Source organism: Nannobrachium achirus, assembly GCF_963921795.1.
Source record: "Nannobrachium achirus genome assembly, contig: SCAFFOLD_369, whole genome shotgun sequence".
NCBI lineage: Eukaryota > Metazoa > Chordata > Actinopteri > Myctophiformes > Myctophidae > Nannobrachium > Nannobrachium achirus.
In genome coordinates this window covers 21,247-46,128 of record NW_027665124.1, presented here as the reverse complement: position 1 = coordinate 46,128, position 24,882 = coordinate 21,247, and the positions used below count along the sequence as shown (strand labels likewise).

Sequence of the window (24,882 nt, the reverse complement as noted above, 5' to 3'; positions counted from 1 at the left end):
GGATCTGAGCGCCGTGTTCCATCTGAGCTCCCCGAGCGACGTGGCTTTGTTTGGGCCTTGCAGCGTCCATGTTCATGACCACCAGCAGACGCTGGTGAAGAACGGCCGCGTCCATCGTCGCGCAGAACACGCAGCTGTTTGGGAAGTAGAAACCTTGCCAAGCGTGTTGTAGCTCCAGACAGCCCAGGCAGATGGAATGCGGGTCCTCAGCGGCGATAAAGCGGCTGCACTCCGGATCCCCGCAGCGTCGAGGGAGGGGTGGTGAAAACAGACCCTCGCTAGACATGACGAAGGTAAGCTAAGCTAACCTAGGCTAGCCGCTTGTTATCGTTAGCAGCAAACAGCGAAGAACAAAACAGAGAAGAACAGACCAAGTTGAACGAAACCCGTGGGTGAAGGTCCTACTCACCGCTAAGGCTAAAGTTGAATTCGAACTGGTCTTATACTGAGTAACTTGAAGAATTAATTAATTGTCGTAGAGTAACATGTGTAGACGTCCGTATCTCATGCGTGCAGAGGAACGGAAGAGGAAGTACACATGCCAGTCTCGCGCCTTATGCCCACGGTTGGGGCGGGGCGTTTTGACTGGCATACCCTCCGACTATGTCATTCGGGAGCATATGTGTAGCTCTGTATCGCACGCTAGGAGGCGCGATAACCCAAGAGGAGTGCATTTCGAGTAAATGACAGAAAACTCCAGTGACTTCCATTATTCCTGTGATTTCATCTTTTGGACACTGCCATCCATACAGAGCGGAATTCCATAACTTCACCGTTAAAATCCGTAGTACTTTGAGTCACAAAGTGACACGTTATGAACTTGCAGACCTGCACAACGACAGACACCCAGGCTATAGTATCTATAGCTAAGCTAAGCTAGGCTAACGCTTGGTGTGAATGGTGTCAGGTTACAGCTGCTGCTCGTGCAGTGGCAGCTAGCGTCCAGCCTGTTAGGTCCGTGAAGTCAGCTGCATTAGCGTTTCCGGCCTGCCAGCTGGCTGCATTAAGCGAAGCTCCAGCCTTCAAAATAAAAGTCAACTAAATAATGTTTATTTAAAAGACACAAATGTATTTAAGAAGTACGTGTATGATGTATGTCTCTATACTAGAGTACTTCTAATTGTCCTAACACATTTTCCAGGTTCTTTCAGATTGAAATTCGTGGTATGCGAGCCATTAAAGGCCACTTAACAAGTTAATTCCATTCTTTCTATTGTAATCCATAGAAGAGCTTCAATTGGTTGTTGACACAAGTAGGCTACATCTAATGGGGTCCAGTTACTTAATTATCAATTTTACTTTATCTGTTTATTTAGATTGGGCAGATGTAATAGGCTACTATGGGCTATATTAATGTAAGTAATGAAAATACACCGTGTGTGCATGTACACCAGGGGTCTTCAACAGGGGGTCCAGGACCCCTATTGGGTCCTCAGAATTACTACAGGGAAAGGCACCAAATCTATGTGTGATAGGACCATTCTTTTAGAATAAATGGACAACCCTCTCATCCCTTTTCTGAGGAGAACTTTAGCCAAAAATAGAAGATCTACAAGCTTGTAGATCTGCTATTTTTGGCAATAGGTTTGGTGTTGAAGTGAAAAAGCCGGAGACCAAGTACAGAGTGAAAGGAAAATGTACTAAGTAAAAGATGGAACAAGGATGTAAGGAGTTCAATATAAAAAAAAAAGAAAACGCCCCCAAAAGCTCTAGTGGGCACTAGACAGGAGGCGGCTCTTTGTGTTGGCACTTTGAACACACGCAAAAAAGTGACATTTTCAGACAATTTCAAACTCTAGTTGGCGCTGGAGAGCAGGCGGCTCTTTGCGTCGGCACTTTGGAGAAACGCACGCGTTCGGGGAGACCTCCTCTATCACTCCACACTCTCCGCTAAGCAGGAGAGGTGTAAAATCAATTTCTGTTGGCTGTCCAGTGCAGCCACTCGCTCAAAATAGTGGCATTTTCAGGCATTTTCAAACTCTAGTTGGCGCTGGAGAGCAGACGGCTCTTTGCGTCGGCACTTTGGAGACACGCACGCGTTCGGGGAGACCTCCTCTATCACTCCACACTCTCCGCTAAGCAGGAGAGGTGTAAAATCAATTTCTGTTGGCTGTCCAGTGCAGCCACTCGCTCAAAATAGTGGCATTTTCAGACATTTTCAAACTCTAGTTGGCGCTGGAGAGCAGACGGCTCTTTGCGTCGGCACTTTGGAGACACGCACGCGTTCGGGGAGATCTCCTCTATCACTCCACACTCTCCGCTAAGCAGGAGAGGTGTAAAATCAATTTCTGTTGGCTGTCCAGTGCAGCCACTCGCTCAAAATAGTGGCATTTTCAGGCATTTTCAAACTCTAGTTGGCGCTGGAGAGCAGACGGCTCTTTGCGTCGGCACTTTGGAGACACGCACGCGTTCGGGGAGATCTCCTCTATCACTCCACACTCTCTGCTAAGCAGGAGGGGTGTAAAATCAATTTCTGTTGGCTTTCCAGTGCAGCCACTCGCTCAAAATAGTGACATTTTCAGGCATTTTCAATCTCTAGTTGGCGCTGGAGAGCAGACGGCTCTTTGCGTCGGCACTTTGGAGACACGCACACGTTCGGGGAGATCTCCTCTATCACTCCACACTCTCCGCTAAGCAGGAGAGGTGTAAAATCAATTTCTGTTGGCTGTCCAGTGCAGCCACTCGCTCAAAATAGTGGCATTTTCAGGCATTTTCAATCTCTAGTTGGCGCTGGAGAGCAGACGGCTCTTTGCGTCGGCACTTTGGAGACACGCACGCGTTCGGGGAGATCTCCTCTATCACTCCACACTCTCCGCTAAGCAGGAGAGGTGTAAAATCAATTTCTGTTGGCTGTCCAGTGCAGCCACTCCCTCAAAATAGTGACATTTTCAGGCATTTTCAAACACAATCCAGAGGGTCACAATGCATATACCAAAAATAGAAGATCTACAAGCTCAAAACGTGTCGCATTTGCTATTTTTGCAAATGTTTTAATTGATATCCTTAAAAGTAATTGTTTTATTTAAATTCAAATGCATGTACAGGTTCTTATGTTACTTATGTTACTTCTTACTTTATGAACTTAATCACAAATGCATTTGACATAAAAAACGACTATAGTAGTAGGCTACTAGTCATCAAGAAGATACTAATATACAGTCGACTGACATAATGAAAGTGGGTCATGTTTTACATTTGGAATTATAACAGCAGAAATCAATAATATATCAGTATTCTGATATTTGCCTGTGGGTCGCATTAAGTGTAGGGCCCTGTTGCCCATGTATGCTCTAAGAACTCATTCTTTCTCATTATACCGTGACATGGTTCATAATTAAGTACAACTTGATAGAACATCTGTGTAGGACATATTTAAAATAAACCAATTACATTGGTTTATTTGAGCAGCATAGACTGCAGAGAATCTCTGCAAATCACCTGAGAGTAGATCTGACCATAGTTCATCATCCGCTTCAACACCTGTAGCATTTATGATCAGCGACACTCATACACAGCACGCTGTGGAGGAGATCCTCACGGAATTGAGGGCCAGAGAGAGGGACATATTTGGTTGCAATGCAACACCTGTTCAGATCAATAGTGACAGGTCCATAGTGCTTTTGCAAGCTGGTATGGATATACTCAATGGTGATAGCATGCCAGCGTATTTGTTACGCTGTTGGAGAATAGTGACCGGAATTGCAGATGGCAAAGATTTGAAATTCTGTACCATAAGGGCATGTAAGAGTCATTTGATGAAACAGGCTAGTCACATTTGCAAACAACAGTACATACAGAAAGATAAGAGGTATACATTGGCTATGTTTATCTTTAGCCTTTTACTTAATGCCAAAACACTAGAGCAAGCAAGTAAAATAGTATATGCAGCGTGTATTGTACTTGGTAGTAAAAGGAACTCCAGTGAGGTGAAAGCTAGTCTTCTCAGCATCCAGTCTGAAACGCAGAATATGCCGGGAGGGAAGGAAGACCATGATCAACCAGACAGTTCACATGACATTGAGGGCGATGATGTATTTGACTGTGAGCACATTCCTTTAAGTGCATCTCCCTTCAAAGACCATTTTGAACAACTAAGGACTAAAGCCAATCAAGCAATGAAAAACACCAATGACACAGGTATAAATAACTATCATGCAGAAACTATTTTAAACAAACTGTTCACATTCCTCCCAAGTATTCCAGTATGGTCAGATCTACTCTCAGGTGATTTGCAGAGATTCTCTGCAGTCTATGCTGCTCAAATAAACCAATGTAATTGGTTTATTTTAAATATGTCCTACACAGATGTTCTATCAAGTTCACTCACTTTTTCTTTTCTCTAATTACAATTTAAAATATGAACCCTTGTTTTAAAAAAACAAAGTTGTCCTTTAAGGCTTGTCCTGTTGTGCAGGACAAGTTCATTAAAAATGTACTTGGACAAGTGGATCTTGGTTAATTTGCTAAGGACAATTGCCTCAAAAAGTCAATGTCAAGCCCTGATGGATGGAAGGAACACTTCGACTTTAGTATACTCCTGCCATGTCTGAAACGTGACCCTCAATGACATGGCTGCCTTGCTGGTGGAGTTCTGTGCATCATATTTTGTGATGGAACAATGGCAAATCCATCCTGTAAAAACACATCACACTAACTAGCATGCCCACAATCACAATATGGTGCACTTTGAGGGCAATGGTTAGTTCATTTTGTGTGTGATTGTGTGATTTTATGTTTCACCTTTATTCTTAAATAGTCGTATTTGCTCATTTAAAATCCCCCTATAAAGTTAAATGGGGATGTTTACTTGTATTTATCACTAGTATGTATTTTGCTATGAACAAAACAAACTATTATGAACAAATACTATCAAAGTGCAAGTAATGAACAAAATCGTTTTTGAAAAATGGCATTGAAATTGATATTTCAAAGACAAGATGATCCTTAATGGTCAAAACAATATCAGAAATGAATTATACATGTCAGAATTAGTTGATTTAGACCTATTGCACCTGTTTTTACTCCTAACAATGGCCAAGTTATGGCCATGGTCTTCGGAATAGCAAAATGACCTTGACCATGACCTTTCAAGGTCCAAATCACCCAAAATGGTCAAAACAATATCAGAAATGAATTCCCCATACCCAAATTAGTCCAAATGGAGGTATTACTTGTGCATTTACACCCAGAAACAGAAAAGTTGGATTTTCATCATAGCCAATGGCGGCCATATTTGATGCAGCCATTGTGCCATTCGTGCCACTATGGCGGACGAGCACCTCTGTGATTTTTCATGTCTAGGGACCCACTGACTCAGTTCAGGTGAGAAACTCCCCTCACACCAAATTGCGAACGGGTCTACAGGCCAGATACAGGACTATGGTAGGCGAGGTTACCTCCTTGCTACTAGAGTTGTTAACCCTTCACATCCTCCACTTCATCTCTTTCTCATTCCATCCCTCTTGTTACCACTTCCACTGGCTAATGCCTCATTCACACTACAGATATATAGTTGAACGTTTTGCTTGGTAATTCAATGTAATCTCAATGGAAACCAGCTTTAAAGATGCAGGAGACGCTCCAAACAAAGCTTTGAAAGCTTTAAAGCTGGTTTCCATTGAGATTACATTGAATTACCAAGCTAAACGTTCAACTATATATCTGTAGTGTGAATGAGGCATAAGGCTTGTTGCTTTTCTTTAGGAGTCTGAAGGTTTCTCTCTCTAGTTGCACTGAGTGGACTCACCTGTGTGTGTGTGTGTGTGTGTGTGTGTGTGTGTGTGTGTGTGTGTGTGTGTGTGTGTGTGTGTGTGAGAGTGTTTGTTCACCTGTGTGTCAGCCTGTCTATGGTCAGCCTGGTCTAATGAGCCTATAAGGATATAGCCTACTGGTGAATGATTCTTGTCATTTTGGTAGGAGTGCAGAGGGCTGAAACCAGATTGTAATGTTATGGAAACGTAAGCACTGCTGCACAAGTGCACATAACTACTGTAAGTGATTTAAACAGAGCTGCTGTGAAGAAAGCACAATGGCAGAGTTTCAATTAATTTACATTGTGTCATACACAATAACACATTACAGGAGATAAAACATATTGAACATCCATGGATGGAACAATGACAGCTAGGCTGCAGACAAAAATGAGGGCTGGGCGATATGGACAAAACACCACAATATCTGGAACCAAATACCTTTGATACTAACTACTTTGTCGATATATATTTTGTAGTTTACAAAGGTAGCAAAAATACAGGCTTGCAACACATTGCACTTTGTAAAGTACTGTAAAAAAGTTAAAAGTATAAAATATGGCTCAAGTGGTTAAAACCAGGAAAAGGAATGAAAGGATGAAGGTAGAAATGCTGAAGGTAAAAACATGGACACTGCAGAAGAGACCTACTCTCTTAAGATGGCTCAGGGGCCACTCAGCAAAATACCAAAAGCCTGAGGGCCGCAAGATAAAAATGACGGTCCTTGGACATTTAGACAATGATTTTGTAAGTAAAAGTAAGTTAACACACCGAAAACAGCCACATTTCTATCTATAAGGCCAAACCTCATTGAACAAAAAAGATGATCAAGTTTCTTCTTTTGGAACAAACAAAATAGCAAAAAAGCCAAGCAAAAAAAGTCTTGTATGAAACAGGTTTTACTCTCGGAGCAGAGCCCGCCAGGGATGCCGTGTCTGGAGGGGGCCACGTAGGCCAGGCCCAGGGTCCCCTCGTCAAAGTCCTGGTAGGTGAACAGGTCTGCCAGGCATACCTGGGACGCCTTCTCTGCCATGTCCACGCTGAACTGCTGTGAGGGAGCACGCAAACACATGGTGACTTCCACAGGTTGGTCAAACAGTTAATAAAACTGCCAATACATTATTTTTAAATGTAATGAGAGGACCAATCAATAGATAATGTCTTTGCAGGTGAGACTAGAGTTCTCAAGTTGAACCCGACTCCACGTTTTCCCGCTGGGCCGGGCCTAAAATGTATGCTGATTAGTCAGGCCAAGCATCGGGTCGGCCCAGTTAGGGCCGGGCCTTAATTATCAGGGCTGTTGAGAACTCTAGTGATGTTACCAGGAATGACATCAGACTCAGCAGTGAGCAAAGTACCACAGCCCAACTCTCTGTTCTCCCAGAAGTCTGTACGAGGCTGGTGGCCGTGCATGATCCAGCAGGATGGGAAACCTGTGCTTGGCGTAAGTTAAATGTTAATTTAACACTGTAAAAAAATAAATCCTTGAAATGGTTATATTATGTTCTCAGTTTAATGAACACTCTGTTTTACTGCGTGTTTTCAGGAGTTGCACTTTGTACTTTGCCCAAAGTAAATTGTCCATTATAAAATGTTTTAACATTTTTAACTTTCTCTACTTGCATGCTTGAAATGTTTCCTTAATTTACAAGTTGGCTGTCCATTCATTCCTGCGTTCATCCTACCGGTTTGCCGCAATGAAAAGCCGGATTCTCAGCTGCAATAAAGTGTTGACTGTCCGCTTGCAAGGAATATAATTTAAAGTTCTCTTTCCACCAAAGAGCGAGGCAGGAAAGCACTGGCAAGATGGAAGCACTGACAGCAGAGTGCACATAGGGCCCCCTTTCCACCAAAACAAATTTGGTTCTAGAATTGGTTCCGTTTTAGATTCTTGGAACGTTGGTACTTTCACGGAACCGGCCATGAGCCGACCATTTCCACCATTTTTATGCACCAGTTTTAGGCTCCCGCCTGTGGAGCAAGATGTCCCCAATTGAACCCCGGCCTGGCCAGTAATGTGTTGAATCGGTCGAACTGTCCATTTCACAGAGGAAATTCAATCGACAATGGCATTATGCAGTTTCCCTTTTCACAGGGGAGTCAGGCAGTGTCAACCCCTATTGGTAACATTAAGTGTCTTCATTTAGTTTGTGTAAGTGTAAGTGACACTGTCGGTGTGTATCACAGGGAAAAGTGGAGATGACCTTGGAAATAGTGGAGGAGAAGGAGATGGAAGAACGGCCTGCTGGGAAAGGCAGAGATGAGCCCAACATGAACCCCAGACTGGACCCTCCCAAGTAAGACTATTTAGTATTTATTATAAATCTCATTTAGACCGGGTACTCATTATTGTGTATTATTATTTCATGCTTTAACTATTAAAAAAATAGCAGATCTACAAGCTCACAGCGCGGCACCGAGTGCCGCGCTGCGAGCTTGTAGATCTGCTATTTTAGAAAAATCGTGAACATTTTGACCCGATTTTGAACCGATTCTATAAGTGTCTTCTAAAAAAAAGTTTTTTTGAAAAACTATTTTCTATTTTCTAACTAATTTCTACGTCAGTGGTTCTCAAACTCTTTCATGTCAAGGACCCCTAGAATTATATGTATTTGGCCGCCGACCCCCGTCTCAACATATTTTGTATCGGGGACCCCCCAGAAGCAAATATTTGAGTTACAAATGTTCACTTTAAAAATTAGATATTCAAAGATTTGCACAAATTTACATGATTTTTCAAAAATAGCAGATCTACAAGCTCGCAGCTTGTGAGCTTGTACAGTATATCTGCTATTTTTCAATAAGTCTAGGCCTAAAGGCATTTTAAACATCTTGTGCAGAAGCACTTGCAGGTGTTTACTTTGTTTCTTTTCACCACCAGTCGTCCCGACACGTCATTCTTCTGGTTCACCAGTCCTTGCAAGACCATGAGATTCATAATCTGGAGGAGATTCAAGTGGATCTTCATCATTGGGATTGTCGTCCTGTTGGTTCTCTTGTTCCTTGGGATCATGATCTACTCTCTTCCCGTAAGATCAAATATTATTATTTACAGTATTTACACATAGATTATGTAACTCATATTTTATTTTGCCATTTAAACAGAATTAGCATCATAAATTGTGTTTCCAGTCCATTAATGGAGCTTGTTGGACTGGTGCTCTCAAGGCTGCCATTGTATTAATTATGTAACTATTCAATTCATTCTTTGATGCCCAGAACTACATCTCAATGAAGATTGTGAAACCATACTCATGAGGAGCACTGCACTGCAGAGAAGCTGTTATTTTCCTCCTGAGGGATTATGAGTCCCACTGTCCACCGTTGATATTATGCAACAGGGTTTTCCCAGCCTCCAGTGTTCATTGGCTGGTATTTTCTCTCAGATAATCATTCCGTACATTTTTCTGTATTATTCTTTTTTGCACTCTTTTTATTACCTGCATTTCTACTATCTTGCTGCTTTGTTTTGTAACATTTCAGAATCAGATATGCATTCTTAGGGGTCCAAACAATGAAAGGACTGGAGCCCTACCCTATTGGTTTTGTAAATATTACTATTCTGTCTGCCAAAAATGACCAAAGTTGGTCAGATGGGGCCAAAGGTTCAGCCAAAATGCACTTCAGTTGGCCTCATGGTGACGCTATTAGCAACTTTATGTATATGCCTATTGCCTATACTTTACATTCTGATCTGTATGTCATAGAATCAAAATGTATTTCCCACTGAATTCCAATTCGGACTTGCCATCCATTTGCCAATTTAATGCAGGTTGCATGTTTTCCATTTGTTTCTGAAGGTCATTACTTGAACGCACTTTAAATCTTCATACAACATAACAACACTGTAGAGCTCAAGACCCTGATGCTAGATAGGGGAGTGTGGAGGGCAGCAATTCAGCAGTCCCGAGTTTGGTGGTGGTTAGACCGCACTCTTGTATCGCATCACATTGCATTGCATCACATCTTCATACATTACAGTCGTTTACCAGTGTTTAAACCAATGGGTAAAGATGTCATGGAACAACGTACAGTATGTGTTGTGGTGTTTGTGTGATCTTGTTGTGTTGACCGAGATATTAATGATTGTAGGTGTGATTTGACATATATTTTTAATTGCATTAAGACAATGAGGGCCCTATCTTGCACGGCGCCTTATGCCCCAGGGTTCATCGCCATGCCAGCATGACATTTTTGTCAAAATCTGGTAATACAAATATTACCAGAAACAAGCTAGCTCTAAATGTATACTACTAAGTGCTGTGGTCCTTCAAGCGGCCTTGAGGGACCTTCCGAGTTCTTTAAGGATGGTCCAAAAATTTACCATTATAGGTTTCTAACTCTGAAAGTGTACAAATAGTACTTTTAAATTAAAAAATTGTAGGGTTTTGAGTTCAAATCTTACTGTGAACAACCAAAATAGTTTGTTTCCCTCCCGCTTTAATTTCTTCATCTTCTGAATGTCATGAGACATTCTAATTTATTTTATATTTTGTATTGTGCTTAGACCTTGTCAATTGCCACAATACTATATTTATAATGAAAATAATTTTAATAAACAGTTTAATTTGTATTTGTTTCTTTTGTCGTCTTATTTTTCACATGGTGTGGATGATTTATACATACAATGTGGATTTAAAATAGTATTCCAAATGTGGCCCCCTTTGAAAAAGGTTTGGACACGCCTGGCCTTGAGCTCCCTCAAGGTCCCCTGGTGTATTGCTGCCCCCCACTGCTGGTCTCGGGTACTGTCCATTGTCTATACTGTAGTAACAGTGCTACAGTATGACCTTCAGACCTGTAAAGAAGAGAACACCCACCTAGGAGTACAACAGTAAATCCAACAAAATGATGTAGTCAATTAATTATATTTTCTATTGATAACATTTTTGTGTATTGATCGAATAATAATTGATTGCCTATTTTGGACATATTGCAAGAAAAACCTTACAAATAATAAAATATATGTTCAAGCTCACAACGAATCAAGATGAACCTAATAGCCTGATCTTGTAGATCAGGCTATTTTCACTAGTCTTGCAAAACACAATTAATCAATTAGTTGATTTTATACAACATATACCAACGTATACCATGTATTAAACATGTGTTATAAACATTGTGATACTTCCAAGAATCTGCGCCCAGTTATATTGATTTAAGAAACTATTCCTCGAGACTCTCCTGGAGTTGTACATGCCTTCTCCTGGCAGAAGTTATCAAGATAGGAAAGCTGTCCTTAAACATGTGTTAACCATATCATTTTCAAACTGTGAGAATGTATCATAACTTCCATGATAAGCTATGTTCATAATGTATGATGAATTCGAGACTGTGGCAAAGAAGCTATTTTTGTATTCGAACTATTTTATTGTCATGGAGAACAGAACAATGGAATACAGTTCAGAGTTTGATTATTGTACCATAATGTTCTGTAATTGATTTTAATGGATGAATTGCACTGGGTCAGTCTGTCCTAAAGTGGTGTAACTTGTGATATTTCATATTATTGAATGTGTATCAAATGTATATACTTCTGAAGATGGATAGCTAACCGTGATACATTTTAACACAGGAACCACAAATTGAGGAAATCCTGGATTGAGGAAATTAACTGAGGATTTAAAAGAAGAAATAAAAAGAGCAGGGGAATGTCTCCAAAAGGCGTCCCAACGGTGCCATGGCACTGGTCCGACATTTCACTGTTCCTACATCCAATTAGTCAGAATCTGGTGAATGTTAACCTGGTGAAAATACTGTGCCTAAACCTAAACTCAGTAAAACTATGCCTAAACCTAACCCAAAACCCTAACCCTAAGCTCAGTAAAACTATGCCTAACTTGCAACACCTGATAACTCTTCTCACTGTTAACATGGTATTCTCCACAAACTCGTGTTTCTACAGGTCATGTGACGTAATTAAACAATGTTTACACCAGAAAGGTTTTTCTCAAGCGTGGGTACGCTGGTGAATCTTCAGTTCAGTTAACCGAACGAAAGTCTGCTCCGCTTTTTCTTTTCCGTTTGGCTGTTCCCTTCAGGCGTCGCCACAGCGAATCATCTGCCCCCATCTCACCCTGTCCTCTGCATCCTCTTCTTTCACACCAATTAACTTCATGTCCTCTTTCACTACATCAATAAATCTCATCTTTGGTCTTACTCTAGGCCTAATGACTGGAAGTTCCAACCTCAGCATCCTTCTACCGATGTAACTCACTATCCCTCCTCTGTACACATGTCCAAACCATCTCAGTCTGGCCTCTCTGACTTTATCTCCAAAACAACTGACATGCACTGTGCCTCTAATGTACTTGTTCCTGATCCTATCCATCCTTGTTACGCCCAGAGAGAACCTCAACACTTTAGTCTTGGCTACCTCCAGCTTTGCTTCCTGTCTTTTCCTCAGTGCGAATGTCTCTAAACCGTACATCATAGCTCATACATGGGCAACTGGTGGCCCGGGGGCCACATGCGGCCCCCACCTTCACTTAATGCGGCCCGCAGGTTAATGCCAGAATACTGATATATTATTGATTTCAGCTGCTACAATTACAACCATGATCTGCTTCCGTCAGTCTATACTAGTAGCTTAATGACTAGTATAGTAGTATTAAAATGTATTTTTTTTATGGCCATTGTTTTTGTATTTAGGTTCATAAAGTTAACGTGAGTATTTAAATTGAAATTAAATCAAAATGTTACATTTGAGGATTCCAATAAAAAAGATAACAACAAATAATTCAGGATTACAATTCAAAAGAAGCAAAAATAGCCAATCTACAAGCTCAAAACGCATCGCAGCGCGATGCGTTTTGAGCTTGTAGATCTGCTATTTTTGCTTCTTTTGTATGAGATACTAGAATGACAAAGTAGGACGTAGCATTATGCAATGTGGCCCTCTGGAGTGAAGGTGAAAATATAGTGGCCCTCGCCATCATCAAAGTTGCCCACCCCTGTATAGCTGGTCTCACCACCGTCTTGTACACCTACCCTTTCATCCTGGCTGAAACTTTCCTATCACCCATCACCCCTGACACTTTTCTCCACCCGTTCCAACCTGCTTGCACTTGTTTCTTCACCTCTTTTCCACACGCTCCATTGATTGCTCTGGAATGTTGATCCTAAATACTTAAAAGTCCTCCACCTTCTTTAACTCCACTCCCAGTAACTTTACAGTTCCACTTGGGTTCCTTCATTCACTCACATGTCATGTCAGTCTTGCTGCAGCTGACCTTCATTCCTCTCCTTTTCAGGGCATACCTCAAGTCTTGTTACAATACTTACACTGGGAACTTTTCTCTCCAGTGTGAATACGATGGTGTCTCTTCAAGGTACCTGACCGACTGAAACTCTTGACACAATGTTTACACCTGAAAGGTTTTTCTCCAGTGTGGGTACGCTGGTGTGTCTTCAGGTCACCTGACCGACTGAAACTCTTGTCACAATGTTTACACCGGAAAGGTTTTTCTCCAGTGTGGGTACGCTGGTGTATCTTCAGGACACCTGACCCACTGAAACTCTTGTCACAATGTTTACACTGGAAAGGTTTTTCTCCAGTGTGGGTACGATGGTGTTCCTTCAGGTTAGATGACACACTGAAACTCTTGTCACAATGTTTACACCGGAAAGGTTTTTCTCCAGTGTGGGTACGCTGGTGTATCTTCAGGTCACCTGACTGACTGAAACTCTTGTCACAATGTTTACACCGGAAAGGTTTTTCTCCAGTGTGGATCCGGTGGTGTTCCTTCAAGGTACGTGACTGACTGAAACTCTTGTCACAATGTTTACACCGGAAAGGTTTTTCTCCAGTGTGGATCCGGTGGTGTTCCTTCAAGGTACCTGACTGCCTGAAACTCTTGTCACAATGCTTACACCGGAAAGGTTTTTCTCCAGTGTGGGTACGATGGTGTATCCTCAGGATACCTGAGCGACTGAAACTCTTGTCACAATGTTTACACCGGAAAGGTTTTTCTCCAGTGTGGGTATGGTGGTGTTCCTTCAGGTTACCTGACCGACTGAAACTCTTGTCACAATGTTTGCACCGGAAAGGTTTTCCTCCAGTGTGGACACCCCCACTTGTCTTCTCCCAATCATCACTGTCTTCAGTCACTTCAGTGTCAGATTCAAGCTCCACTTCAACTTCAGAACAATGTGGAAAGATGTCTTTATTATCAGGCTCCACTGGTCTAAGTATCTCCTCCTGTTCTTCTTTAATGTGTGGAGGCTCTGGTTCCTCCTGTTCTTCTTTAATGTGTGAATGCCCTGGTTCCTCCAGTTCTACTTTAATGTGTGGAGGCTCTGGTTCCTCCTGTAGCATACTGGAGTTCCTCTCCTGTTCAGGAGAAACCTCCTCTTTACAAACAACCATGTGCAGGATGTCTGGGAGCAGAAAAATAACATAACATGATAGTCAAATACTGGATTATTTAAGTGTTAATAAACATCTCCATCATCCTCCATGTGCCATGTACAAAATGAGGTATCATCTGCTTACAGTGCATTAAGGGACAAGGACAGAATTAATTTGCAAGTGAGACTTGCGTAGTGACAACCATACTGGTTATCCTGGAACTGACACATTATGTCCATATATGTCATTCCCAGATATCAGCTTAACTCATTTAGTGCCTTTCCCGAGATATCTTGCGAAATTCCCTTTGATGTTCGCAGTGCCAATCGCGAGATGTCTCGCGAAAAGTAATATATTACTGTAACGGCGGTTATCCTACCGGGTACAATGGTGGAAGGTCCCGAGACGATCTCCCTCGCTGATTTATCATCATCACGGATCCACGAGCACAAAATAGTAATCCCATAACATTGAGGCAGACGGGGAATCTCATCTTTAATGTCCATTATCTCCAAACAACACTTTCAGAGGGAAGATGGCAGTAGATTCTCGCTAATAAAACACACGTTGAAAAGCAGCGATCGGCCATTACACAACACAACAACAGCGACGAGCGTCATGACGTGATGACGTCAGACCTGAAGTGTTTACGCTATGGACTTCTGGCCTTCAAAATAAGACAACGGTCGTGGATGCAGCCTGCGGGAGGCGCGCTGGACATGTTAACTCGTTAATTTCTGGAGCACTAAATGGGTTAATATTGATGACATTGGGGATCTCCATATATGGGCAAATTCATTCTTTCTTGGCCATATATGGAGCGTGACATGAGGCTTGACTGACAGACGCACGCACGCACACGATCTGCAGGTTTTCATACTAATTGCGACCTGCTGTCCCAATAATGTTGTTACAGCAAATATTTAATTTCAATCATGACATTATGAAACAATATTAACAAAAATAATACTTGACACATTGTGAGCTTGTAGGTTACTATTCAGCATTTGGGTTCAAGTTAAACTTACTGAAGTGTGGGTGGTCTTCAGGTTCCTCTTGTTTAATAGAAATGGCCCTGGATGAGTCTGGAGAGTTCATCTTCTCCTGCAGTCTGGACTCCAAACACTGGTCTGAAATGAAGCAATTGAACAAGGACTTTAATAACTTCAGACTTAGTGGTATCAAAAATATGCAAATAGGACACAAATAATTGTTGTTCAAAACTGGGCTGTGGGGATGAGAGATCGTATTTGATCACATATTGTAAAAAATATTAAATACCTTTTTGACCTGGGTTAGGGGAGTGACCACAGTAGGGCTGAAAGATCATTATTTGAATCTGTGCACTTTGACTCACTAAAAACGTAAAAAGCCCAACTCAGTCTCAGTGAGATGTTTAGTTCTGATCTACTGTAGTAGTAGAGGAAAAAATAGAAGAAGTTGACCAAGATGATGGAAAGAGAGACTTTTGGTCAACATGTAAAACCCATCTGTTTGTTAACACTTTGGTTCCAAGGAGTAAACAATCCTTTTGACCAAAGATTATTGTGTTAATTTCTGCTATAATCAAACAGTCCAGAACCTTGTGTGAAACTTGATTATTTTGACCTGGAGGTGTCGCTAGAACATAGGTCATTTGGAACACTTGATTAAGGTAGATCTTCCAGGTAGCATGAATGCGCTGATCAAGTTTCTTGACAATCTGCCCATTACATTTTGAGACAGGGTCCAACTGAGTGCACTAGTGTTTGGCCACAAGATGGCACCAGAAGAGAGGCCATTTAATTATTGTGGGCTCGCCTGGAAGGCGAGCACACGTATGTTATCTTCATTATTTATATACTATACTATACTATACTAGTCAGTATCTCCTCAAAACTTTGGCGCTATTCATCTCCTAAACGCTTACACCTTTCAACACCATTCACATTTTTATGTGTTCAGCTTACTGAGGACACGTGTGCTTGTATTTTTCTTTTTGAAATGTTTTGTAGTATAATTATAAAAAAATAAAAATGTTTAACTTTAAGCACCCAATGCATTTCCAATGGGTTTAGTGAGTGGGGAGAGAGTGTAGACAGAGGAAAGGGACCCATGTTTATGTTAAGGCGCTGTGGCTGTAATGTTCACACTTCAGATATGCTATTTATATCAATGCGTTCACACAGGTCTGCTCTCTGATTTGATCCAAATATCTAAGCTGTGTGATGTATATATTCTGAGTTAAAACTATAAGTGTCTATAAATGTCCCTCTCCACTCTACTGATTGACACAGCTGTGATTAAAGGCTTGTCTGTCATTGGCTGTTCTGTGGTGCTGCAAAGTAACCAAGTACATTTACTCAAGTATATACAAGTACTTGTACCTACAATACAATTTTTAGGTACTTTTACTCTAATTTCCATTTTTGTTACTTATACTCTACTATAAATACAGCATTTGACAGCTTCAGTTACTTGTTATTTTGCAGATTTTATTATTAATAATAATAATAATTATTAACACGCACGCACGCACGCACGCACGCACGCACACACACACACACACACACACACACACACACACACACACACACACACACACACACACACACACACACACACACACACACACACACACACACACACACACACACACACACACACACACAAACAACTGTTACTGTGTTACTGTGGAGACGTTTGCTTGTATTTGTCTTTGACACATGTTTTGTAGTGTTTTAGAAATGTAACTTAAAAAGAATAAGGTTCCCGGGCGATGGGATTTACAGTATATATCCTAGAACCCGCAGGGACACTCTGTGTGGTTGTTGTTGGTTGTCAGGGAGATATCACAACCAATGCATTTCCAAATCAGACGATCAACCGAAGTGGACCCACCTGGCAAAACCACACCCCAAACACTTTAAAAGCCATGAATTGCAGCCTGTCTGCATTTGGATCCTAGTATATCCTATATGCATTTGGATCAGCATGTCCCGTACTGTATACCAACTTTTACTTTACACTTTTGTTACTTATACTCCACTGCAATTGCATTTGGCAGCTTTAGTTACTTGTTACTTTGCAGATTTTATTATTAATACAAAACATACGGTAGATGAATCACTTAATACTTTGTCTAATTGTAAGAAGCTGATCTACAATGTGACATTGCGACATGTTGTGATCTTGTAGATCTGCTGTTTTTAAAAAGCTTGTCAATATTAGGACCATCTGCGTACTATTACTTTGATGTGGTTTGCTGGTTTGCAAAGTGTGGTTCAGGGACCCCTGAGCACGCGCACACACACACACACACACACACACACACACACACACACACACACACACACACACACACACACACACACACACACACACACACACACACACACACACAGGTCCCCCCTCTTTCTTCCCAGGCTTTAAACAGCCATAACTTCAGTTCCCAACATGCTACTGGTCTCGAACTTTTGTTGTTTGTTTACCCGTCCACATTATATTTTAATTTTATTTTGATTTAATTGTCCATACCGTTAAAGGACCAGGTCACCTCTGGGACAACCAGATCTTATTTTATTGTTGTGTGGGACACGATCAACACAATACTGAGTAATTTCTTGTGTTCAATCTGTGTTTTTAGATATTTTAGCATTTCAGCATGCTACAACTGGTCATATGATGCTTTGTAGCATGATATTGCATCATCTCATGCATCATATGACCAGTTGTAGCATACTGAAATACTACAATATCTAAAAACACAGATTGAACAAAAAAATAACAAAACATTGTGTTGATCGTGTCCCACACAACAATAAAATAAGATCTGGTTGTCCCAAAGGTGACCTGGTCCTTTAAGTTCATGTAATAACACTGCTTGTCTAAATTGTATTTGCATTACCATTTTACGTCAGTAAAATGAAAGAGAGCATTGCCTGGGAACTTGACACTTTTACTATTATTGTTTTGGGTTGGAAGCGAGCCCACACTGTTTCGAAGGAACAGTATTTCTAGTTAGGATTAATGTCTGCAGCATTATAAAGTAATATTCAGGGTTTCCTGCAGGTGGTAGGCAATTAATTAATTAATTGACTTAATGAATGAATTAATTAGCTTAATGTTTATTATTAATTCTTATTTTTGCCGTCAAAATATTAAAAGTTAGATAAGAGAAAGAGAAGTTACTTATAACATCAAACAAATCAAAACATATTTAGGTTTTGATTGCCCTCAAAATATTAAGTTTAAGGAGTTGGTTTGGTGATGGAAAATTGGAAAATAACTACATTATGCTCTCATTGTTCACATTTATTCAACCTTTTGTAGCAAAACCAGTTTAGCTACTTCAACCCTGTACATCTTCTATTTGAAAATAGCTGATTTACAAGCTCACAGCATCACACAGTTAAACGTTGTGACTTGTGAGCTTGTTGATATGATACTTTACATTAAGTACCAAACGGTCTTATCTTGTTTTGAACTCCACCGACCGGTTGATTGTCCCATAATTTGACGAAAGTAGGTACTTTTATTTTGAAGCCTATTGACCGTGGTAACTGACTGACATGACAAACAATAACATACCTAGCTTAGCTGTGCTGATGATGCCCAGTGATCAGATATTATACTATCGTCGGTAGCGCCGCATATTGGTGCTGCCATTTTTTATTTTACACATGCAACCAAGCAATGCTTTTCACACGGTAGGCTTTATTGAGCACCCGCCAAGTCCTGTGAAACTAAATTGCAGAGTGGTACCGTACTTCTCATGGAGTCAGTGTAGCCTACACAAGTTACACAACACATGCCTTTGGAGGTAATGGCAGTGGCTGCCTTTAACTGTTAACCTCGCACCAGGATTTCCATGTTTCCACCATGGATGAAAGGCTACTTTGTGCCTGGCCCCCACCACCACCACCCTCTCCCTTTGGGGAAATCTCGCTATTCCTATGTCCCATAATTTCGACTAAGGGAGTCGGCAGGTTAGCTACTCACCCGCGCCACGGTTGTGCTCAGTCCAGTGAGCAAAAGTATGCTCGCGCAGCATGGGGTAGGCGAAATGTATCTACACTAGTGTAGTCCCAACTCACAAAATGTACTTGTAGTGGTTTTAAAGAAATCTATATATTCTTTTCTACACACCGTTAAAGCCACGGTTCAGACTCTTCTGTGAGGGTGGACTGGACTGGTCATGTGTGATGAAAACACTGGTGACGTTTAGGGCTTTTCGCTCTGCGTCTTGGCCAGCTCTTGGCCAGGCGTTGAAGATTTCAGCGCGGGCGGAATGCCTGGCCCATAAAGCGCTGCCGGAAAACCCTGATATTTATATTCATTAATAGCTGTCTATTCGGATAGTAATTGCATTTGCGTCTCACATATTCCTCCATAAACACATTGCTACAAAAAGAGAAAAAACACTGCAGTTTTTTAACAATTTTGGTTTTAACGAAAACATAACTTACTGCACCTTTGTTTATACTGTTTAAAGCACAGCTAGCAGCTGTATTGTATTGCATTGAAAAATGAAAAAAAAAAAAAAAAAAAGGAAGAAAGAGACAGTGAAACTTACTGAGGTCTGGCTGGTCTTCAAGTTCCTCCTGTTTCACTGAAACGGGTCTGGCTGAGTCTGGAGAGTTCATCTGCACCTGCAGTCTGGAGTGGACTCCATACAGTCTGGAATGAAACAATTAAAACCCCAGGGTTTAACCAGGAATTGTTGAGAAGAGAAACACTTCTTATACAAACTTCAACAATAACAGACAGGAAGGAGTAATTACAGTAACAATATCGTTACAAATTAGTATATTTATTTAGTATATATTATAATTATATATTTAGTATATTATAATTGGAGCTGGAACTGGAGGCAGCCAGAGACTGGCAGATGATGATGGACGTGGTTGTAACAGACATAGCCATCACCAACCAGAGGTCTGACCTATGGTCCTGTGTGGTCCAACTCACAGTGCAGAGTAGCCAGCGGGCAGCTTTGGCTGAAAAGGAAACACACTCGCTGGTCTCCCAAATAAGCTGGCTGGTCAGATGCAGAACACAGTGCTCAAGTCTTCCATCTAATAGGTATGCGCTATGCTAGCCGCAAATTGCAACACTAGATTTTATTTTAATCGGATGAATCTAGGGTTGCAATACCTCCCATAGGCAGCCAATGCATCAAAACAGTTTTTTGCTATCTGATTGTAATAAACGGCGTCAAACTCACCACTATTGGGGCTGTATGGAAAGCTTGGAGTATCCTCTTTCTATCTGCAAAGTGTTTGTTTCATAAAAATCCACCATAGACATGTTAGGAACTACTTTCTATCAAAGAATTGGCTTCAGGTGATTATTTGTTTTAAGTGATGGAGTTTGGAAGCGCTCGTGGGAAGTCACTCAGCGGTCCTGTGTACCACCTGGTTCTAAATGTCACATAATGCAGGAGGCAGCGGGACGCTGCGTAATAGAAGACCAGCGCTTCCGAAGTTCAACACTTAGAAAATAAACCATGTCTGCTCGGATTTCTTGACAGAAAGTAGCTTATAACCCTGTAACGGTGCAGTTTTATGAAAGAAGCTATTTGCAGATAGAAAGAAGATATTCCAAGTTTTCCATAGAGCCCCAATATAGCTGAATTTGAAGTTGTTTATTACAATCAGATAGCAAAAAAATGTTTTGATGCATTGGCTGCCTATAGTGGCGTTTCCATAAACTTAAGCGCATTAGGGAAGCGTATTATCAGAAATGCGCATTTAGACTAAGTGAATTTAGCCCGTTTCCATTTGCGGGTGTCATTCGAATAAGGGTAGTAGTTCGTTTGGAAAACCAATAGGTGGCGCACCTTTTCAGTCCTACGACATTCTATAACTGCAGAAGAAGAGCGACAAGCGACACAATAATGAATACAAAATGTCACGGGGCTGTTCTGAGAGCTTCGCCTTGCAACACACGCACGCACACGCACACAAACACATTAACGTATTATCCACACAACACACCATCGCATTGCTTCGCGCAATGGAGGAAAAAACGCTTCAATAAGGAATTTGTGTCCCATTTTGACGATGAGTTCACTTTTACACGTTTCCATCCATGCCTCTGTTACTCTCTCTGACTTTTATACCCTCTCTCTCCGTCTCCGCTGCTAAACTGGTCTGCGTGCTGTCTGCTTCTCATGCCATGGTGCCTGATTTATGATTAGTCGTATGACTGTGTGGCGCACGGAACAGTAGATTTCCAAGATCAAACTGTGTCCCTCCACGCTACGTTGTAGGGTTTGTAGATCAGGCAGTGGGCGTGTACTTGCAAGAGCAACATATAGCGAGTCAGTCCGTCACCCGTGCGCTGTTCCCATGCTGGTAGTGACTATCTCTATTTTTCTACAGTCTATGGACTATCTGGATATATTTCTGCTGATATAAAACAAACCTGTATGAAAAGTGTGTGCGTCGGTGGCTGCGTGCGCGCGCCTGTACATGTGTGTGAGTGAGAGAGAGAGAGGGAGGGAGGGAGAGATGGAGAGGGAGAAAGAGAGAGAGAGAGATCTGTCGATCAGCAGCTGTCTTTCTCTGACGAACGCTGTACAATGGACGTTAATAAACCCTTTTGCAAATCCCGCCCCATTCTGCCCTGTTACTATGATGGGACATTAACCCTGGGCAGATTGTTTTTATAGTGGAAGTGGATGGGATTCTTTTTTCCCTTCATAGCCTCATTACAGCTATATAAAGTACCAAAGGAAAAACACCTAGGTGATATTAATAAAAAGGGAAGACAAAGGTACAGTAGTTACATTGCAAAACAGGGGATTTACCCGAAAATATATGTTTTAATTTGTTTAATCCCAGTGGGACAGAATCCTCTTTGCAGATTATTTTATAGTGGTAGTGGATGCGATTTTTTTTCCCTTCATAGCCTCATTACAGCTATATAAAGTACCACAAAAAACACATCTACGTGATATTAATAAAAAGGGAAGAAAAAGGTACAGTAATTACATAGCAAAACAGTAGTTTTCCCCCGAAAAATAAATGTTTTAATTAGTTTAATCCTCTGGATAAGAGATAGAAAGAGAAGCGCATTGCATCTTGGGTACTAGGAAGAGGACAGAGAGAATGTTTCTCCTCACATAATAGGCTGGCTTTTCGTAATTCTGCCCATTTAAATTATATGTACCCAATCGTGACTCTTAGACCATTGATAAGGTACATGTGAACTAGTTTGTTGAAGCTTATTCGTTATGATGAGCGAGATCGCTTGACGCTTGCCGTCGCTATCACCGTACCGGCCGATCTCCGTGTCGCGCACTGCGGACAGTTTTTGAAAGGCTGAAGCAACATTCTCCACTGCACAAACTCCACCCCCGATAGCAAAAAGTGAATGTTTTTTTCTGGTTGGCCAGTCAGGGAGTCTCAGGGACCAATCAGAAGGCTGACAAACGGTCTATTAAGCGGCGGGGGAAAGTGTTATATAGGAGGACGATATGGACCAGAACGTCATACTTTATTCGAATGTATTGTCTGACCCGTTTCCATTCACTTTTGCGCATTTAGTTTATCCGATTAAGCCTCAAAATCCTCCTCCTCCAAGCGTATAATCTTTTTTGCGGATAATGAAAGTTTATTCGCAAATTGAAGTGTTTCCATAAAAACATTTAGCGAATCAGCCGTTAATGCGCAAAAAGTAGTTTTATGGAAACGCCACTTATGGGAGGTATTGCAACCCTAGATTCATCCGATTAAAATAAAATCTAGTGTTGCAATTTGCGGCTAGCGCTATGCGGTCAAGTGCATAGTTACTGATACTCATTTTCAGGCTGTGTGTGCGTGTGTGTGTGTGTGTGTGTGTGTGTGTGTGTGTGTGTGTGTGTGTGTGTGTGTGTGTGTGTGTGTGTGTGTGTGTGTGTTTCATTCCTCATCTGATCTATCCAGACCTTTAGGCTAGAAATGGCTGTGCCAACAGACCAGTAACATATTCACATAATCACTTGGGTAGCCCTGAAACATAACTGTCATTATATGACCATAATGTTTCACAGTACACACAGCTGTCTTGGAAAAGTTACTTTTTCACAGAGCACTTCCTGAATACGCAATTATAATTAATAACTCGCCTTTTCACTTTTTCAAGTGAAAAAGCAAATAAAAGTTTGCACAATTTTAATATTATTTGGAAAATATATATAATAATGAATATCTTAATGTAATTCTCTCTCTGACTGTTCCCTCATTAAGGTACCGTAAGTAGAATGATTATTTTCTTTTTAGAAAGAGTCATGATTTGTGCAAATACTATTATTGTTGGTATTCTTTTCCCCAAGTAAACACTGTTCGGGTTCACAATAGTGAAATGCCCCTTCCTTCCAAGTTACATTCTTATAAACAAAACAAAAAAAAGGGGGGGAAAAAAAGAGAGAGAGAAGAGAAGAAGACAAAAACATACCTTCCCCAATCATTTATCCTGGTAGAAAACACACTTTTAACAACGCCTCTATTAAAGTGGGTACTACTGAGTAAGGAATGGGATTCTAGTCTGGACTGCTTAGCTTAGCATTAGCCCACACACAAAATAAACAAAAGAACGTCTTCTTTGAACTTGGTGTGAAAAGTCCTCCCGTTTTCACAACGAGACAGCCTGTCACTCTCTGATGTGCAACGACGCTCTCCGACAGAAGTTACAAAGAAGGTGTGTCCACTGCAAACATATTGTAACACAGATGCTCTGACTGCGCGTGTTATTTATGTTACTGTGTTTCAAGGTTTCAACTCGGGCTATGTTCCGTGAACAAATTTAGTGTCAGCAAATATAAGATTTCCGGTGGCGATCTCTTCAGAATAAGAGTACACCTAACGTAATTGAAAAACGAATAATTTGTATATGATATACACATTAAAAATATAGATTAACCATTTAATTAAAGCTATACAACGAAAATAATGATTCTGTGTAAAAAAGTCACAGCCTAAAAAGGTTTGAGAACCCCTGGTAGAGAGCATTAACAAATTCATCCACCAGGGGCATGGCAACTCACTCTTATGACTTCCTATCTAGCCAAGCTTTACAAACTATATATTTTTTAAAGAGAAAACAATAAAAAAAATATCCGACTTCTGTGAACAACGTCGAATAGTGACTTTGATATTCGAATATTCGAATATTTGGTGAATGCCCTATAGTATTTACACATATTATGTAACTCGTATTTTACTTACTGTAGTCATTTAACCAGAATTTGCATCATAAATTGTGTTTTCAGTCCATTGACAGAGCTTGGAGTGGTGCTCTCAAATGATTGTATTAACTATGTAACTATCCAATTCTTTGATCCCCAGAACTACATCTCAATGAAGATTGTGAACCCATACTCATGAGGAGCACTGCACTACAGAGAAGCTGTTATTTTCCCCCTGTGGGATTATGAGTCTTCATTAGACTGCCACTGTACACCGTTGATATTATGCAACAATGTTTTCTCAGCCTCCAGTGTTCATTGACTGGTATTTTCTCTCAGATAATCATTCCGTAATTTTGCACTCTTTTTATTACCTGCATTTCACTATCTTGCTGCTTTGTTTTGATAACATTTCAGATATGCATTCTTAGGGGTCCAAACATTGAAAGGACTGGAGCCCTACCTTATTGGTTTTGTAAATATTACTATTCTGTCTGCCAAAAATGACCAAAGTTGGTCAGATGGGGCCACAGTTTCAGCCAAAATGCACAGTTGGCCCCATATGGTGACACTATTAGCAACTTTATGTAGGCTATATGCCTATTTCCTATACATTCTGATCTGTATGTCAT

At 41.0% G+C, this 24,882-nt stretch overlaps 2 protein-coding genes across 2 annotated transcripts; one reads left to right on the top strand and one right to left on the bottom strand.

Moving 5' to 3' along the window:
• Positions 1–7,077: 7,077 nt before the first annotated feature.
• LOC308280615 (myoferlin-like) lies at positions 7,078–9,049 on the top strand (the record flags this gene model as incomplete). The annotated part of the gene is made up of 4 exons (XM_080754948.1): positions 7,078–7,194; positions 7,938–8,047; positions 8,632–8,779; positions 8,970–9,049. 4 exons carry the CDS (start codon positions 7,078–7,080, stop codon positions 9,006–9,008), a joined length of 414 nt encoding a protein of 137 aa, XP_080611074.1. The 3' UTR covers positions 9,009–9,049.
• Positions 9,050–10,542: 1,493 nt separating this feature from the next.
• LOC308280614 (uncharacterized protein) lies at positions 10,543–23,636 on the bottom strand (the record flags this gene model as incomplete). The annotated part of the gene is made up of 5 exons (XM_080754947.1): positions 23,521–23,636; positions 19,655–19,758; positions 15,129–15,230; positions 13,933–14,129; positions 10,543–10,548 (listed from the first exon to the last, which is right to left on the bottom strand). The coding sequence occupies exons 2-5, from the start codon at positions 19,722–19,724 to the stop codon at positions 10,543–10,545; spliced, it is 375 nt and encodes a 124-aa protein (XP_080611073.1). The 5' UTR covers positions 19,725–19,758; positions 23,521–23,636.
• Between the last annotated feature and the right edge of the window lie 1,246 nt (positions 23,637–24,882).